Source organism: Otolemur garnettii, unplaced genomic scaffold (assembly GCF_000181295.1).
Source record: "Otolemur garnettii isolate 467f Iridium unplaced genomic scaffold, OtoGar3 scaffold00080, whole genome shotgun sequence".
Taxonomy (NCBI): Eukaryota; Metazoa; Chordata; class Mammalia; order Primates; family Galagidae; genus Otolemur; species Otolemur garnettii.
In genome coordinates this window covers 3,135,129-3,152,845 of record NW_003852475.1, presented here as the reverse complement: position 1 = coordinate 3,152,845, position 17,717 = coordinate 3,135,129, and the positions used below count along the sequence as shown (strand labels likewise).

At 40.1% G+C, this 17,717-nt stretch overlaps 1 protein-coding gene across 5 annotated transcripts in view; it reads left to right on the top strand.

Moving 5' to 3' along the window:
- MAP3K19 (mitogen-activated protein kinase kinase kinase 19) overlaps positions 1–17,717 on the top strand; it is a 71,399-nt gene that overhangs the window by 1,803 nt on the left and 51,879 nt on the right. For 4 of the 5 annotated variants that reach the window (XM_003794376.1, XM_012807958.1, XM_012807957.1 and 1 more), the window contains exons 1-2: positions 12,095–12,116; positions 15,069–15,184. In XM_003794376.1, the coding sequence (XP_003794424.1) occupies positions 12,095–12,116; positions 15,069–15,184 (138 nt within the window). Of the gene's footprint in view, positions 1–7,890; positions 8,080–10,656; positions 10,812–12,000; positions 12,117–15,068; positions 15,185–17,717 lie in introns of those variants that run through there. The other variant, XM_003794375.2, reaches the window with a different exon arrangement.

The following is a 17,717-nucleotide window of genomic DNA, read 5'->3' as shown; positions in this document are numbered from 1 at the left end:
GGGACTACAGGCATCTGCCACAATGCCTGGCTATTTTTTGGTTGTAGTTGTCATTGTTGTTTGGCAGGCCCCGGCTGGATTTGAACCCACCAACTCTGGTGTATGTGTCTGGCACCTTAGCCGTTTGAGCTACAGGTGCCAAGCCTTTCTGCTTTTGAACTTTATAAAAACAAACACAGTCCAGGCATGGTGGCTCACACCTGTAATCCTAGCACTCTGGGAAGCCAAGACAGGAGGATCAATTGGGGTCAAGAGTTCAAGACCACCCTGAGCAAGAGAGAGACACTATTTCTACAAAAAATTTTAAAATTTGCTAAGCATGGTGGTGCATGCTTGTAGTCCCAGCTACTTAGGAGGCTGAGGCAGAGGGATTGCATGAACCAAGTAGTTTGAAGTTGTAGTGAGCTATGATCAGGCCACTGTACTCCAGCCTAGGTGACAGAGTAGGACTATCTAATACAAAACAAAACAGGCTTGCTGCCTGTGGCACAGTGGTTATGGTGCCAACCACATGCACCAAGGCTAGTGGGTTCAAGCCTGGCCCGAGCCAGAATGACAACTACAAGAAAATAGCTGGGTGTTGTGGTGGGCACCTGTAGTCCCAGCTACTTGGGAGGCTGAGACAAGAGAATAACTTAAGCCCAAGAGTTTGAGGTTGCTGTAAGCTATGACGCCAGAGCACTCTACTGAGTGTGACATAGTGAGACTCTGTCTCCAAACAAAACAAGACAAAACAAAACAAAACAAAACAAAAACAACCCTCATACTGTGTATGTTCCTGGGTAACTTGCTGCTGCTCCTTACTCATTATCATGCTTTTGAGATTGAACCACTTTGAACACTTAGCTATGGACTTTCATTTTTAGGGCTATCTAGTATTTCATTGGATAAAAACACAATATATGCCACAACTTTTTTTTCTATCCTACCTTCATGGGCATTTGGATGATTTCTAGATTTTTGTTATTACAAACAATGATATTTCTTTCCACCACCATTTATTTTTATTTATTTATTTTTTTGAGACAGAGTCTCATTTGTCACCCTCGGTAGAGTGCTCTGGCGTCATAGCTCACAGCAACCTCAAACTCTTGGGCTCAAGCGTTTCTCTTGCCTCAGCCTCCTGAGTAGCTGGGATTGTAGGCTCCCGCCACAATGCTCAGCTATTTTTAGAGACAGGGTCTTGCTGTTGCTCAGCCTGGTCTCGAGACAATCCACCCACCTCAGTCTCCCAGAGTGCTAGGATTACAGTGTGAGCCACTGCACTCGGCCCTCCATCACCATTTAAATATGATTCTGTATCTACCTTCTGCTGACCCGTAAATAAACAAACACTTCACCAATTCCATGTCCTCCTCCAACTACTTCTTTTTCTTTCTCAGGCCCCTTCACTTGCAGACAGACGTCTGTCAAGAGCTATGAAAGCTCTGAGATTTTACCTATTGGTAGCTAACAAGTTAGCCTGACAGAATTGCTAGATTTCTTAGCAGAAGAAACATAACTCCTGGATCAGAGAGAAAGGGCAGTTTAATACGCATAACAATAGGGTTTGCCTGAATTTGTCAGTTTGGGGAATTGATCCCCAATTCCCACTGGGTGGTTGAAGGAGGACCAAATGACAGTTGCATTTAAAATTTGCTAAGGGTGGGATTGCAGTGTTTGGATTACAGCAGAGAGGAGCTAATTATTTGCAATGACAATAGGAAAAACTACTCTTTGCCCCAGAGGGAGACACCATCTCTAGCTTATAAGGCTATGAAAATAAGCTTGAAAAGTTACTCTGGATAGAGGTGGTCAGTGCCTTTGCTCATAAGGCTGGCAGACACATGAGAGACCCATGGACACTTATCTCCTAATGATATCTACCCCTCATTCCTATAATTTCTTGGCTTCTGATGAATTTTCCCATAGTAGCACTACTGTTGGCCACTCTTTTTAATCTCACCAATAGTTTAGCTGGGCAGCCTGTAAGCTAGCTACTTGGGAGACTGAGGCAGGAGGATTGCTTGAACCCAGGAGTTTGAGGTTGCTGAGATTTAGGTTGATGCCACAGCATTCTAGTCTGGGCAACAGAGTGAGACTCTGTCTCCACGCCCCCTAAACAAAGACAACCTGACCAGTAGAGGTCAGGACCAAATTTTCAGTTTGTCTCACACAGCATTCAATAAAAGCTATTATTGACAAGACTCCAAGTAGCAAGATGAGGCCAACTTACATTATTTTTATAATTGGATGGTTCCTGTCATAGGGATAATTACCCACAGGGAGCACATAAATGACAAGTTAGCTATTTCTCTGGGAAACTCCCTCAAGTAATCAACAGTAGCTTCATTTTGGAAAGAGCTCTGCAGTCATCAGAGGGCTACATCATCGACTGATGGTATTTTCTTTAACATTTGTTTATCTCTTGTGACCATCCCTAAGGCATAAGCCTCTGAGTTTTCAGGATGGAGGCAAATTAATACCTGATTTCCACACAAGAAGTATAGTCCTGGGGAAGCTTGGCAGTAGGGGATAAAGTAGTTTTTATAGTTATTGCCCTAGTCAGGGGCACAGGTTGACAAATACCTCCAATGTGGCACTTGGTTAGGAAAAAATTTTGCATATTTGAGCTATAGATAGGTGTGTAGATTTTGCAGGGGGTAAAGAGTGCCACAAGACATGCAAGCAAGGGCCAGAAGGGCATAAAGGCTTGCAAAGCCATTTTTTAGAAATAGCTTTATTGAGATATAATTCACTTCCCAATACAATTCATCTGCTTAAAGTAGACAATTCTGTGGTTTTTCGTATATTCACATGAATATGCAATCATCACCACAGTCAATTTTATAACATTTTTATCACCTTAAAAAGAACCCCACCCCCCTCAAACAGAAGTGAAAAAGAAAACCCAATACTGTTCAGTGGCTAGGGCACCAGCCACATACACCAGAGCTGGTGGGTTCAAATCCAGCCCAGGCCTGCTAAACAACAATGACAATTATAACCAAAAAATAGCTGGGCATTGTGGCGGGTGCCTATAGTCCCAGCTACTTGGGAGGCTGAGGCAAGAGAATCACTTAAGCCCAGGAATTGGAGGTTGCTGTGAGCTGAGATGCCACAGCACTCTAACCAGGGAGACAGCTTGAGACTCTGTCTCAAAAAAAAAAAAAAAAGAAAGAAAGAAAGAAAAGTTGGGTGATGCCTGTGGCTCAAGGAGTAGGACACTGGCTCCATATACCGGGGGTGGCGGGTTCAAGACCAGCCCGATCTAAACTGCAAAAAGAAAAAGAAACCCAATATCCTTTAGCTATCTATTTTCTGTCTCTATGGCTTTTCTTATTCTGGACTTCATATGAATGGAATCATAGTGTGCAGTATTTTGGGATTGGCTTATTTCATGTGGCATAATGTTTTCAAGTTCGTTCATGCCATATCATGTTTCAGTACTTCATTTTTATAGCCAAACAACAGTCAAAAATAATATTCAATTGTATGAAAATGCAACATTTTATTTATCCAATTGTCCATTGATGGAAATTTGGGTTCTTTTTACCTTTTGGTTACCATGAATAATGCCTCTATAAACATTTTTGTACAAGTTTTGGTGTGGGTATATATTTTCATTTTTCCTGAGTACATACCTAGTGGAGTGGAATCGTATAGTAATGTCATATTTAATTATATGAGAAAACTGCGAGGCTTCTTATCAAAGTGGCTGTATCATTTATATTTATACCAGTAAAAATGATGGTATGAGGGCCCGGGTTTTTTACATCTTTCCAACACTTGCTGTTATCTGAATTTTTTTATTTGAGCCATTCTAGCGGATTTCATGCAGAGGCATTTGGAAATGGAGAGACCTATGAGAAGGCTATTGGTTCTATTGGTTCAAGCAAGAGACTGTGTTGTCCTGTTCTGCAGGACAGGTTCTATTGTTCTATTGGTTCAAGCAAGAGACTGTGTTGTCCTGTTCTGCAATGGCAGTAAAGAAGACAGACGAAAGTGGATTGAAGACAATAACCTGGAATTACCCGGGACTTCTGGCTCACCATTAGCTCCTGCATCTAATCAGTGGCCACATCCTGTTACTTCTACCTTCTAAACGATCCATTCCATCTCCCTCATTCAGTCACCATTGTATCTTCACAAGTCTACTGCAGTCTCTTCACTGGTTTCCCCACTTTCATTCTTCCTCACGTCAATCTATTTAAGCATTCAGAATAATTTTTGAAAACACCAATTTGATCATGTTGTTTCTCTGAGTAAAATCTTTCATTGGCTGCCCAATGCCTTGAAGACACAGACCCAACTTCTCACAGGGGTTTGTGAGGCCTTTCAGGACATAGGTGCTGCTGACTTCTCTGCTCAAGGCTCCTCTCCTCTTTCTCCTGTTCTGAGCTCCAGCCTTACCTAACTCCTTACAGAGATTTGAAGGCTACTTAACCTCGTTCTTAGTATTTTATTAACACTACATCCTTTGCTTGGAGCAGTCTTTCCCTCCCAGCTTTTGTCTGGTTAACTGGGTCTGATCCCTCAGGTCTCAGTTTAGTATCATTTTCTCCAAGAAGTCTTGGGCTCTCCAAGGCAGCTTAACAGATTTTTTTTCTAAGTGTTCCCCCAGCCTCCTGTATTCACCTCTATTATTATATTTACCACTCTTTGTTGTAATGACTTTCTTTTTTTCCTTTTTAATCTGTCTTTCTGTTCTTCACAAGACAGTAAATGCCTTAAAGATTGGCTACTGATCTTGTTTCGTTGTTGTAGTCTCAGCACCAAGGGTAGTTCTTGACATATTCTGGGCATCCAGTCTATATTTGTTAAATAATTGATCCCCATTCCTGAGTTGGTGGGCATTTAGGCTGTTTCCACATTGTGGCAATTGTAAATTGAGCTGCCACAAACAGTCTAGTGAGCAAGTCCTTATGATAAAAGGATTTTTTTCCTTCTTGGTAGATGCCTAGTAATGGGATTGCAGGATCAAGGGGGAGGTCTAATTTGAATTCTTTGAGAATTCTCCATACTTCCTTCCAAAAAGGTTGTATTAGTTTGCAGTCCCACTAGCAGTGTCAAAATGTTCCCTTCTCTCCACATGGATGCCAGCATCTGCAGCTTTGAGACTTTGTGATGTGGGCCATCCTCACTGGGGTTAGGTGGTATTGCAGGGTAGTTTTAATCTGCATTTCTCTGATAATTAGGAACAATGAGCATTTTTTCATGTTTGTTAGTCATTCGTCTGTCTTCTTTATATATATATATATATTTTTTTTTGGAGGGGGTGGGGCCGGAGCTGGGTTTGAACTTGCCACCTCTGGCATATGGGGCTGGTGCCCTACCCTTTTGAGCCACAGGCACTGCCCCGTCTGTCTTCTTTAGAGAAGGTTCTGTTCATGTCGCTTGCCCAGTGGTATATGGGATTGCTGGGGGTGCTTTTGTTGATTAATTTGAGTTCTCTATAGATCCTGGTTATCAAGTTTTTTTTCTGATTCATATTATACGAATATCTTTTCTCATTCTGAAGGTTGTCAGTTTGCTTTGGTTGTTGTTTCCTCAGCTGTCCAGAAGCTTTTAGGTTTAATTAAGTCCCATTTGTTTATTTTTATTATTGCAATTGCCATGGAAGTCTTCTTCATAAAAATCTTTCCCCAGGCTTCATAAAAATCTTCAAGTGTTTTCCCCACACTTTTCAAGGATTTTTATTGTCTCATGCCTTAGATTTAAATATTTTATCCATCTTCAATCAGTTTTTGTAAGTGGTGAGAGGGGCAAGTCCAGTTTCTGTCTTTTACATATGGTTATCTATTTCTCCCAGCACTCTTTACTGAATAGGGATTCTTTTCCCCAGTGTATGTTCTTGTTTGGTTTATCAAAGATTAGGTGGTTGTAAGATGTTAGTTTCATCTCATAGTTTTCTATTTGTTTCTGAAGGTCAGCATATCTATTTTTGTGCCAGTACTATGTTGTTTTGATCACTATGGCCTTGTAGTATAGCCGAAAGTCTGGTAGAGTGATACCCCCAGCCTTGTTTTTATTACTAAGAATTGCCTTGGCTACCTGAGGTTTCTTTTGGTTCCATACAAAATGAAGAATTATTTTTTTCAGATCTTGAAAGTATGGTGATGGTATTTTAATGGTGATTGCATTGAATCTGTAGATTGCTTTGGGAAGTATAGACATTTTGACAGTGTTAATTCTTCCCAGCCATGAGCATGGGTTGTTCTTCCATTTGTCAATATCTTCTGCTATTTCTTTCCTTAGGGTTTCATAATTTTCTTTGCAAAGGTCCTTAACCTCTTTTATTATGTATATTCCTAGGTATTTCATTTTTTTTTTTAAATGAAGGGAATTGTGTCCTTGATTAGCTTCTCATCTTGGCTATTATTGGCATATACAAAGGCTACTGATTTGTGGACATTGATTTGATATCCTGAGACACTGCTGTATTTTTTGCTTACTTCCAGGAGTCTTGTGGTTGAGTCTTTGGAGTTCTCTAAATATAAGATCATATCTTTGGCAAAGTGAGAGTTTGACCTTCTCTGCCCCCATTTGAACGCCCTTCATTCCCTTCTCTTGCTTGACTTTTTTGGCTAGAACTTCTAGAATTATGTTAAATAGCTAGGGTATATGTATACCATGGAATGCTATTCAGCCATTAGAAAAGATGGAGACTTCACATCTTTTGTATTAACCTGGATAGAGGTAGAACACATTCTTCTTAGTAAAGCATCATAAGAATAGAGAAGCAAGAATCCAATGTACTCAATTCTAATACAAAGGTAGTAGATGAGCTAATACAAGGAAGGATAGGGGAATGAGGAAGCGGGGAGAGGAGAAGAAGGGGGGAGATTGGGGGGTCACAGTGTATGGCATAACTCTTGGGGGAAGGACACAATTATGAGGGACTTTATCTAAAAAATGCAATCAGCATAACCTAATTCCTTTTTTTTTTTTTTTTTTTGATACAGAGTCTTGGTTTGTCGCTCTTGGTAGAGTGCTATGGTATCACAGCTCACAGCAACCTCAAACTCTTGGACTCAAGCAATTCTCTTTCTCAGCTTCCTGAGTAGCTGCGATTATAGGCTCCCACCACAACACCTGGATATTTTTAAGAGATGAGATCTCGCTCTGGCTCAGGCTGGTCTCCAACTTGTAAGCTCAGGCTAACCACCCACCTCAGCCTCCAGAGTGCTAGGATTATAGGCATGAGCCACTGCACCCATCCTAACATAACCTAATTCTTTGTACCCTCAATGAATCCCAAACAATAAAAAAAAAAGAAAAAAAATTAATCCCTTTACCCTTTTGAATGGAATTCGCTTTCTCTCTAAAAACATTTGCAGAAATCCTTGCAACATTCTAGGATTTCTAAGCCTGAATCCTTGTTTTTGTTTTTGTATTTTTAGAGATAGGGTCTCACTATTTTTAGAGACTGGCTCACGCCAGCATTGCCCTGGCTAGGGTGTAGTGGCTATTCACAGGCATGTTTATGGTGCACTACAGTCTCAAACTCTTGGGCTCAAGTGGACCTCCTGCCTTAGCCTCCTGAGTTTCTGGGTCTACAGCTGCACTCCACTGAGCTCTACTGTCTTTGATTTTATATTTGAAATTACAAATGATTACAAATCTTCAGTGTTTTGTGTGGGTTCTATGTAAAACAGATCACAGATCTCTAGTCCTAAAAAAAAAAAAATAGTATCCCCAAATCATATAGGTCATGGAGATTTTTGTTTCCCAAATTAAAAAAAACAAATAGCAATCACCCATGTCCTAATCAATGCTCCATTTTTATTCTTACCTTATTCTCCTTTCCTATGTCATAAGTCAGAGCCACATCTAACTCAGTTTTCCATCCAGCTCTGAAGACACTGTTGGTACTCAAAAATATTAAACAAGAATTCTGTTGTGTTGCAGGTTGTTGGATTTCTTTTGGGAAAAGGAGTAGATATCACCCTTTGCAATTACAGCAACCGAACTGCAGTCCATGTTGCTAATTGTGATATCCAAAGACAACTCTTGGCAATTAATGGAATCCAGGCTCCCCAAGTGCAGCTTCTACAAAGTTCGTGGCAAGGTGATCTTGAACAGCTTCAACACTTACTGGTTAGTGAAACTGATGTTTGCTTCTGTCTTTGGGTGGGTGGGAAGGTGGTGAGGAGGACACAGACGACATATGACTACTTCTAATAAAAAGTAAGTTCTTATCAAACACAATCTAAGAACATTTCAGTCAGGAAATATGAGAAAGAAACAGGGTTAAACAGAACACTGGGTAGAAAACAAGATAATAAAAGAACACAGAAGCACCCTATTCCTACCTTCTTGCAGCTGAATACTGGAAGAAGTCATGTAGCACCCCTGGGAAATGATTTGCTCCCAGGAAACCCCCAGAGGACCGCTGTCAAGTTGCTCAGAGGAGTTCCCTTGACATCATTGCCTTTTGTACAATTGCTGTTTAGATCCCTTTGGACCAGTTGCAGTTATTATCTTTATCCTAAAAAGGGAATCAGAGAGCCTATGCCTTGAATAATACTTGGTTGTGACTAAAGGAGTTAAGAGGACACATTTTAAAATGCTGTCTTCTTGGGATATTGATCCTCTTTTTTAGATTTTCTACCTACAGTTTTATATATATATATATTTTTATTATTTATTTTTTTTTCCCAAAGCAACTTGCAAAATCGTGTGTATAACCAAGGACATTAATTACTGGTGACTGGCAATTGCCTACTCTTGGCATTTACTTTCAAAGATACTGTCAGACAACATGACCTTCTCACTGAAAGAAAATCAATTGCTGCTAGGAAATAGTTTCTTTTAATCCCTTATGGTAAAGACACAAACAGATAAAGAAAAACTGAAAGATATTCTAGGCATGTAAAGTTCAAGGACAGATATAACAAAATCTAACACTTTAAATTCCTTTGTTGTGCTACATGATGGTAAAGTCACCACACATTATGAACTAAGGCTTAGAAAAATTTTAAAAGACAATAAAGTTTATTTTAATGGTATTTTCAACAGTCGTATTTGCAATCCAATGTCTGTTGTCATAACTACATTTTTCACCCCTAAAGATTAGCAACCAAGTTTTAAGAAACTGGTGCCTCTAAGTGGTCAGAGTTTGATCAATAGAGGCTAAATTAAGGTGCTATTATTAAGACTATTCACAGCTTAGAAGTTTGATGCTGGTTCTAACTAATAATAAATACTGATATCAAAGATGGTTTCTTTTCATACTGAAATAAAAATAACTAATTAATTCCCACAGCACCCTGCTGAAATAATATCATTATCTCTTTTTTGTCCCTAGAGAAGCTGAGGTAGAAACACAGACTTTACTGACATGGCATAAAGTGGAATAGAGATGGAAATTAGTGAGTTACTTTGGTCTAGAAAATGAACAGTTTGGATGTATTGGCCTTCCAAGTAGGTTTTCAGTTTTGAATTGCCCAAATTAAGTTATAATTTCTTTTTTTTTCTTTTTTTAAAACTGTAATTTCATTAAAGCATCAAATTGCATCCATGAGCTGCATTACTATTGTAAATCATTTATTCATTCGCTAGGTGTTTACTGAGCACCTGTCTTGTGTCAGACGCTCTGCTAAGTGCTTTCTGTCGTCTTCTTTTTTTTTTTTGAAACACAGCCTCAAGTTGTCACCCTTGGTAGAGTCCTGTGGCATCACAGCTCACAGCAACCTCCAACTCTTGGGCTCAAGCGATTCTCCTGCCTCGCCTCTGCCTCCCAAGTAGCTGGGACTACAGGCATCCGCCACAACAACCGGCTATTTTTTGGTTGCAGCTGTGATTGTTGTTTGGTGGGCCCGGACTGGATTTAAACCCACCAGCTTAGGTGTATGTGGCTGGCGCCTTAGCTGCTTGAGCCACAGGCGCTGAGCCTGCTTTCTGTCTTTTATCTGTAGCCATAAAAACAAGCCTGCAGGCTCAGCGCCTGTGGCTCAAGCTGCTAAAGGCGCCAGCCACATACACCTAAGTGGCTGGTTTGAATCCAGCCCGGGCCTGCCAAATGACAATGATGGCTGCAACCAAAAAATGACCGGGCATTGTGGTGGGCGCCTGTGGTCCCAGCTACTTGGGAGGCTGAGGCAGTACACTCGCTTGAGCCTCGGAGTTGGAGGTTGCTGTGAGCTGCGATGCCACGGCACTCTATCCAGGGGGACAGCTTGAGGCTCTGTCTCAAAAAAAAAAAAAAACAAGCCTGCAAGGAAGATAGTATTATTCCAGCTTTACAGCTGAAGCTCTGAAGATCAACAAGTAAAGTTGACAGAGTTTGCAAATAAAAATCAGGACAACCAGTTAAATTTGAATTTCAGATAAACAACAAATGATTTTTTTAGTACATGTCCTTAAATGAGCATGACTTAACTGGATACTCATCACTTAACTGGATTGCCCTCATCTTATCAGTGTGATATTATCACCTTTTAACAGGGTGTCCCTGATACAACATTCTAGAAAGGTTAAATAAGCCAGATCCAGGCTGTTTCTTTCTTTTTTTTTTTTCACCTTATCAGCTCCCTCTCAGGATAGGTATTGAGAAATAATATAGGTACGTATTGAAGTTAAAATGAGAAACTGGCCAACTAATGAAAATGAAAATATAAATGTAAATAGCTATACAATAAAACACAACAGAAATTGAGCTTCATGTTTTTAAAGGCATCTGAAAAGTTCCTGGACATAAATTTCCCAAACCAACATGGCTTGACCCCTCTGATGCTGGCTGTGAGAGACGTGGACCTGTTTGAGAGTCTTGATATGTTAACAGTTTACAGACCTGCAGAAGTTCTGTCTGAGCTCCTCAGGCATCACGCGTGAGTATGAAGGGGTTGTCAGTACCAGCGGCAGGGTGTCTATTCCATTGTTATCTGCAGAAATCACATGCAAAACTAGACACACATGTAAACCTTACACACCTAGACATGTCAACCAAAACACAGATTGTTTTGTACTCTATAGACATTAAATGAACATGCATCATTATAATGCTTCATCTTTGCATTATAAAAACATGCAATTTCACACTTGTGAAGTGATGTACAAATGTTAAAATTTATCTATTATTCTTATGATAGCCAGCTCTTTGTTTTATTTGTTTAAGTAATTACTGTTTTGGTAGTTACTGGGAATATCAAATAGTTCTTAAGTATGCAGCTCCCTACTCCTAAAATGTTACAAATTATTTTAGAAAACATTGTCAGTGTATCAGAAGCAATTTATAATAGTGATTTCAAGTTATGTTAAAATTACTATGTGCCAACTGCACTTTATGTGGGGCGAGGTAAGAAATTAACTGGAAGATAAAAGGAAGGTTAATAACCAGTTTCTCAAGTTACAATTGCAGTTTCTTAAAGCTGTTACCAAGTAAGAACAGATGGCCCAAGTTCTTTCTCAGCATTTCATATGAATTTTGTTTGGAAAAAAAATGGTGGTGGGGTGGGGAGGAATCATCAAGAACAAAGGTATAGTCAGGAAAATGAGCTATTATAAGGGGATCAGTTAGCATAATTCAATGAAAATGGAATTTTAAAGCTACCTTAGGCTTTAGTTTAAAAAAACAGTTGGAGTGATTGAAAAAAATGGAGATTGCGCTCAGTCCGCATAGCACCATTGCTGGCCACATGCACAAATGCTGGCAAGTTTGAATCTGACCCAGGCCAGCTAAAACAACAATGACAACTGGAAAAAAAAAATAGCTAGGTGTTGTGGCGGGCGCCTGTAGTCTCAGCTACTTGGGAGGCTGAGGCAAAAGACTCACTTGAGTCCAAGAGTTTGAGATTGCAGTGAGCTGTGATGCCACGGCACTCTACCTAGGGCAACAGCTTAAGACGCTGTCTCAAAAAAAAAACAAAAAACAAAAAAAAAACTTGGGAAATTGTTACCCTCTATCTCATACATTTTGAAATCATGTTTATTTGTATTTATTTGATGTCAATGATTTTTCTTCTCATACTGATTTTCTTTTTCAATGGATTTAACTAAACAATGTTTCTCTTTTCCTAGGGACCCTAAGCTCTGTGATTTTAGTGGAAAATCAGCAATACATTATGTGTCCCAAATAGAGAGTTTGAGGAAACAGCAGTTATTGGATATTCTAATGAGTTCTATGCCCACACCAGGTAACTATTTCATTTCACATGCGTCATTTCCCAACCAGGAACAGCCGTATTAGAAGTCTTTTTCTACATCTGTTTGATGGATCCATTTAAAGAAACCAAGCCAGCAACTATTTATTGAGCAGTGACTCTGTACAAGGTCCATGACTAGGTGCTCTAAGCAGGGGCACAGAAGTCAAATGCACCGTCCAAACTTTTAAAAGTGTACAGAATGGCCCTGGGCACATCACATAAGTAACAGGAGAAAGAGCTTGCTGTAAACGCGAAAGGGGAAGAGGGACTTAGAATGATTCTTAAAGGCTGGATAACATACGGGAAAGTTGGATATAAGTGGGAAAAAGGAGTCTGAGCAAAGACACAGAAACAGCCACAAAGAAAGGGATAATGAAAAGTGTGCCACTGAGCAGCGTGTGACTTTGTGAAAGCTGCCTGACTTTATCGTTTGATTCACTTTCTGTTTGAAGCTTCTGGGGCAGGAAACAAGGCTATACCTAAGAAGGGTTCATGGAAGAGGTGAGACTCCATCTGACCCTAGAAAAAAGGATGGGATTTGATTTTGTGGAGCAGAGGCACCGTGCTGTGGGAGTGAGTGTGGCTTATCCCAGGGGCCAATGGGAGACTAGAACTGAAAGTTCGTGTCAGGGAAAAGAGAAACAAAAAATCAGACACAGAAAGAAGCTGGGTATGGACTAAAGCGAGAGTCTTAGATGTCAGGCTGAAGGACAGCACTTAAAAAAATAAAATAAAATAGAGTCACTAAAGGATTTTAATCCAGAGAATGCTAAAAGCTATGTTTTAGGAAAATTAACCTCTTCCTAGTGTGTAGGATGAATCTGAGAGAGAAGGCAGGGATTTATAAAGTCTCAGGCCTGGAAGTGGGGAAATGCAGATACAGCCAATAAAATGGGAGAATGTTCTAGTTTGGTGGGAATATTGAATGGAAGGTAATGAATTTAAAAGCATTGTTGAGGGAAGCATGGGGCCTTCAAGTAGCAATTTTTCATAGGACTGGGCTCCTGGGGAAGGATGGACCTGTACGTTCTTTGGGGAATTCTCTGCAAAAGAGAGATTGCAAGGACCTGACAGTCAACGAGATTGTGGAAGGATTAATGATGCAGTGGCGCCTGTGGCTCAAGGAGTAGGGCGCTGACCCCAGCCAAAGCTGCAGAAAAAAAGGATTGATGATGGTGAGAAAACTGCGGAAGGTTGAGCTGAGGAAGTGCTCCCACAGTTAGAGAGTGGTGTGCCCGTGAGGACCCAGGGGCGTGAGAGTGGGAGGAGGAGAATCAGGAGAGGGTCTCAAGGAGGAAGAAGTGGGCAACAATGCAACATTCAAAAAGAGGTTACAAAGTAGATGTGGTAGGGAAGTGAGAAGTTTCAATGGTGAGATGTAGACAGAAGTTAGACCGCAAAGAGCAAAAAGGAAAATATGGTGAAGAAATGGAGGGTCCGAGTGTACATCACTTGTTCAATTTTGTTTCAGCTATGAGAAAATGGTAGAGCCACTGGAAAGGGAGGAGCTTTTGTTGAAAAGAGCCCATGTTTATTTGAAGAATTCAGGATAGCAGGAGGGGAATTTATATAAGACCAATGTCAGCTTGGCGCCTGTGGCTCAAGCAGCTAAGGCGCTAGCCATGTACACCTGAGGTGGTGGGTTTGAATCCAGCCGGAGCCCACCAAACAACAATGACAGCTGCGACCAAAAAATAGCCGGGTGTTGTGGTGGGCGCCTGTAGTCCCAGCTACTTGGGAGGTGGAGGCGGGAGACTCGCTTGACCCCAGGAGTTGGAGGGTGCTGTGAGCTGTGATGCTATGGCACTCCACCCAGGGCGACAGCTTGAGGCTCTTTCTTAAAAAAAAATAAATAAGAGCAATGTCCCTTAACTAATTGGGAGTGACTGTTTGGTGTTCAGAACTCTATCAATTTAACATGGCTTTAAGTACTAGACAAGAAGTATGCTCAAGGCAGCTGTGTGCTTCTGTCTTTGGCAACTGCAGAGCAAATGTGATTTCTAGCTCATCATTACAGGTTTTACTTATCAACTCTGCCTAAAACAAAGCAGTTACTTCCAAATGTTTGAAGTGATAATAATTGATTGCTGTTTATTTAAATTCATATTAGATATCAAATTATTAGATACACTGTATAGCCCTGGATTGCTGTGATTTCTGTTGTTAGCCATTTGGTACTGAGATTATCCCTGTTAGCCCCAAAATGACTTCAGGGGCTTCAGAGCAGTGTGGAGAAAAGAAAAGCCAGTATTGCCTGGGCCAGCACTAAGTCTTCACTCCTCTGTACGATGCATGGAAGTGTTCTAGGGTTTAGTCAGAAGAGACCAAGAAGCTGCTTCTTCCAAACTTTCACAAGAGAAGTTCATGGTGAGGACCCGTCCTCAGGAAACATGAAGGATGCATGTCTTTCCTCTGAGTGAGGACCTCTGGAGAAGAGGGCGCCTTAACCCTGAGCCAGCTGTTGATGATTTTAGTGGTTAAAGAGTTCTCCCTCATGTCCTAGAACCTCAAAGAGGGCCTTGCAATGAGGATGTGGACATTAAGCATAAGGTGATTAGAGTTTTGTTGAACCAGAATCTGATTGTTGGTAACTTTTAATATCTTACAGAACTTAAGATTTGATAGTTTACCAGATGCTGATTGATTTCACCCTAAATTTCTTAAAAATATTTTACTTGCTGAAAATCTCAAAATACTTGTTTTTTGTCCTTAACTAATAGCAGTTATCATTAAAGCCTTTAAAAATTTTTTTTGAACCATCTATTCTGTGGATTGGATCTTTTCCAGTGAAAATTATTGCCTGGAGCTTCATCAGGACCCCAATCACTATTTCAAGGAACTCTGACAAAATGGGGGCTGATTTTAGAACCTAGAGTGAGATCTGCCTGTGAAATCACTGGAGATGAATTTTATGAAAACATATTATTATATTTCTTTTGACAGAAAGACATGCTGAATCGCTGCTTGACATTTGTCATGATACAAACTCTTCTCCAACTGATACGATGACAGTTACCAAAAATCGAAACATAATCTTGCAAAGCATCAGCAGCGGTGAGGTAGGATCTTACCTTTAAAGAAACAAATTAACAACAAATGGGTAGCCTACTCTATCTACAACTTCATTTGTGTTGTTCAGATATTTTGTAACAAAACAGTAACATAAGATTTTAAAATGTAATTATAAAAACTTTAAACTGCAATTAGTAAGACATTCTTCTCAGAATTTAATCTCAGAACAGTAATTACGTAGTCAACTCTGAGTCTCCTGCATGGGAGGTGTGTGTGTCTTAGTCAGTTCAAGCTGCTGTAACAAGGTACCATAAACTAAGTGATTTATAAACAACAGAAATTTATTTTTCACAGTTCTTGAGCCTGGAAGTCTGAGACCAGGGTGCAGGAGTGGTTGGGTTCAGGTAAGGCCCCTATTCTGGGTTGTAGGTTGCTAACCTCTTGTGGTAACCTCACATGATGGAGAGAGAACTAGCTAGCTCTCTAGGGTCCCTCTTATAAAAGCACCGATCCCATCACACAGGCTCCACCTTCATGACCTAATCACTTTCCAAAGACCCCATCTCCTAATTCCATCACATTGGCACCTAGGATTTCAACTTAAGAATTTTGATGGGACACAAATATTCAGTCGATAATAGTGTGTTTGTACCCAATACCACAGCAGATTGTTGTGTGTCTTATTAATTAAATAATTAAACATAGCTTGCCTTCATGTACATTAAAATTGAAAAAGAGAAGATTGTTCATCCACATCAACTCCATCACATGGTATCACAAAGGAGGTATCTTCTCATGGTCCTGGTCATCATCCTGCCCATGGTGAATTAATCTACATAAAGTCCCCTGTAGCACAGTAACAAGACTAATAACAGATCTTGTGACCCACAGAAAACTGTGGAATGACAGCAAACTGGCTGTGCACTGTGGGTGTCATTCCACAGTTTCCTACGGATCACAGTGGCTGCCTACAGAGAGAAATGGATAGGTACTTTGCACTGTGTACCTGTATCTTTTGAATGTTTATAAAAATTAGCATAGCCTGAATAAAGATTTTAATACTTTACATTTTATTGGCAATAAAAAAACATGGCCACAAAATTATTCATTTTTAAAACTTAGTAAGCAATGAACTATAATATTTATAAACAAAGTGAAGGGTTTTGGAGATGGTGGAGTAAAGACATTTTGGTTTCTTTCTTCTTCCAAGAGTCATCCCAAAACAACAAACAAAAAAATAAAACTTTTGGCAGCGCCCATAACTCAGTGGTTAGGGCTCTAGCCACATACACCAAAGCAGATGGGTTCAAAACCAGCCTGGGCCTGTTAAGCAACAATGACAATTGCAACCACAACAACGAAATACCCGGGCATTGTGGTAGGTGCCAATAGTCCAGCTACCGGGAGGCTGAGGCAAGAAAATCACTTAAGCTCAAAAGTTTGAGGTTGCTGTGAGCTGTGACGCCACAGCACTCTACCGAGGGCAACATAGTGACACTCTGTCTCCAAAAATAATAATAATATTAATTTTTTTAGCTTTCTGTTTTGAAATAATTATAGACTTACAAGAGTTTGTGGTTATAGTTCCTAGAAGCTCTGTATACCCTTCACCAGCTTCCTCCAGTGGGGACTATTATAACTATAGCAAATTATTAAAATTGAGAAATTGACATGGACATAATGCAATTCACTAAACTACAGACCTTCCTTGGATTTTAGCAGTTTGTGTATACAAAGAAAGCCTTTTTGTTTCCCTCTCCCCTCCCACCCTGTGTCTGTGTGTATGGTGCTATGACATTTTATCCTCCACTCCCAAATCATTGCAGTCATGATACAGCAAGAAATTCCCTCCTACCACCTCTTGTAGCCAAACCCTCCCTTCCCTACCCTTTGCCAACCACTGATTTGTTCTCCATCTCTATAATTCTGTCATTTCAAGAATGTCATATAAATGGAATCATTATATATGCAAACTTTTGAGCTTGGCTTTGGCTTTTTCTACTCAGCATAATGTTATTAAGTTGTTTTTGTATCACTGTTTCTTTTATTGCTGACTAATATACTGTGGTATGGATGTTCCACAATTTGTTTAGCCATCTACCTTTTGAAGGACATCTAGGTTGTTTCCAGTTTTGGGCTATTACAAATGATGCCACTGTTAACATTCCTATATAGATTTTTATGTGAACATAAGTTTTCATTGTCTATGGAATAAATGACCCAACTGCTGGGTCATGTGGTAAACGTATGTTTAACTTTTTAAATAACTGACAAACTCTTTTCCAGAATTGCATTCTCCTTTTATATAATGGTATATCTTATAATCAGGACCATCTTAGATTCACCAGCAAGGAATGAGAGGTGCAATTTCTCTGCATCCTTACAACCATTTGGTACTGTTAGTATTTCTATTTTAACCATTCTAATAAGTGTGCAGCATTACCTCATTGTGGTTTATGGTAGATTGTAAATGGACTTTTTTATTTTTTTGAGACAGAGCCTCAAGCTGTCCCCCTGGGCAGAGTGCCGTGGCATTACAGCTCACAGCAACCTCCAACTCCTGGGCTCAAGCGAGTCTCC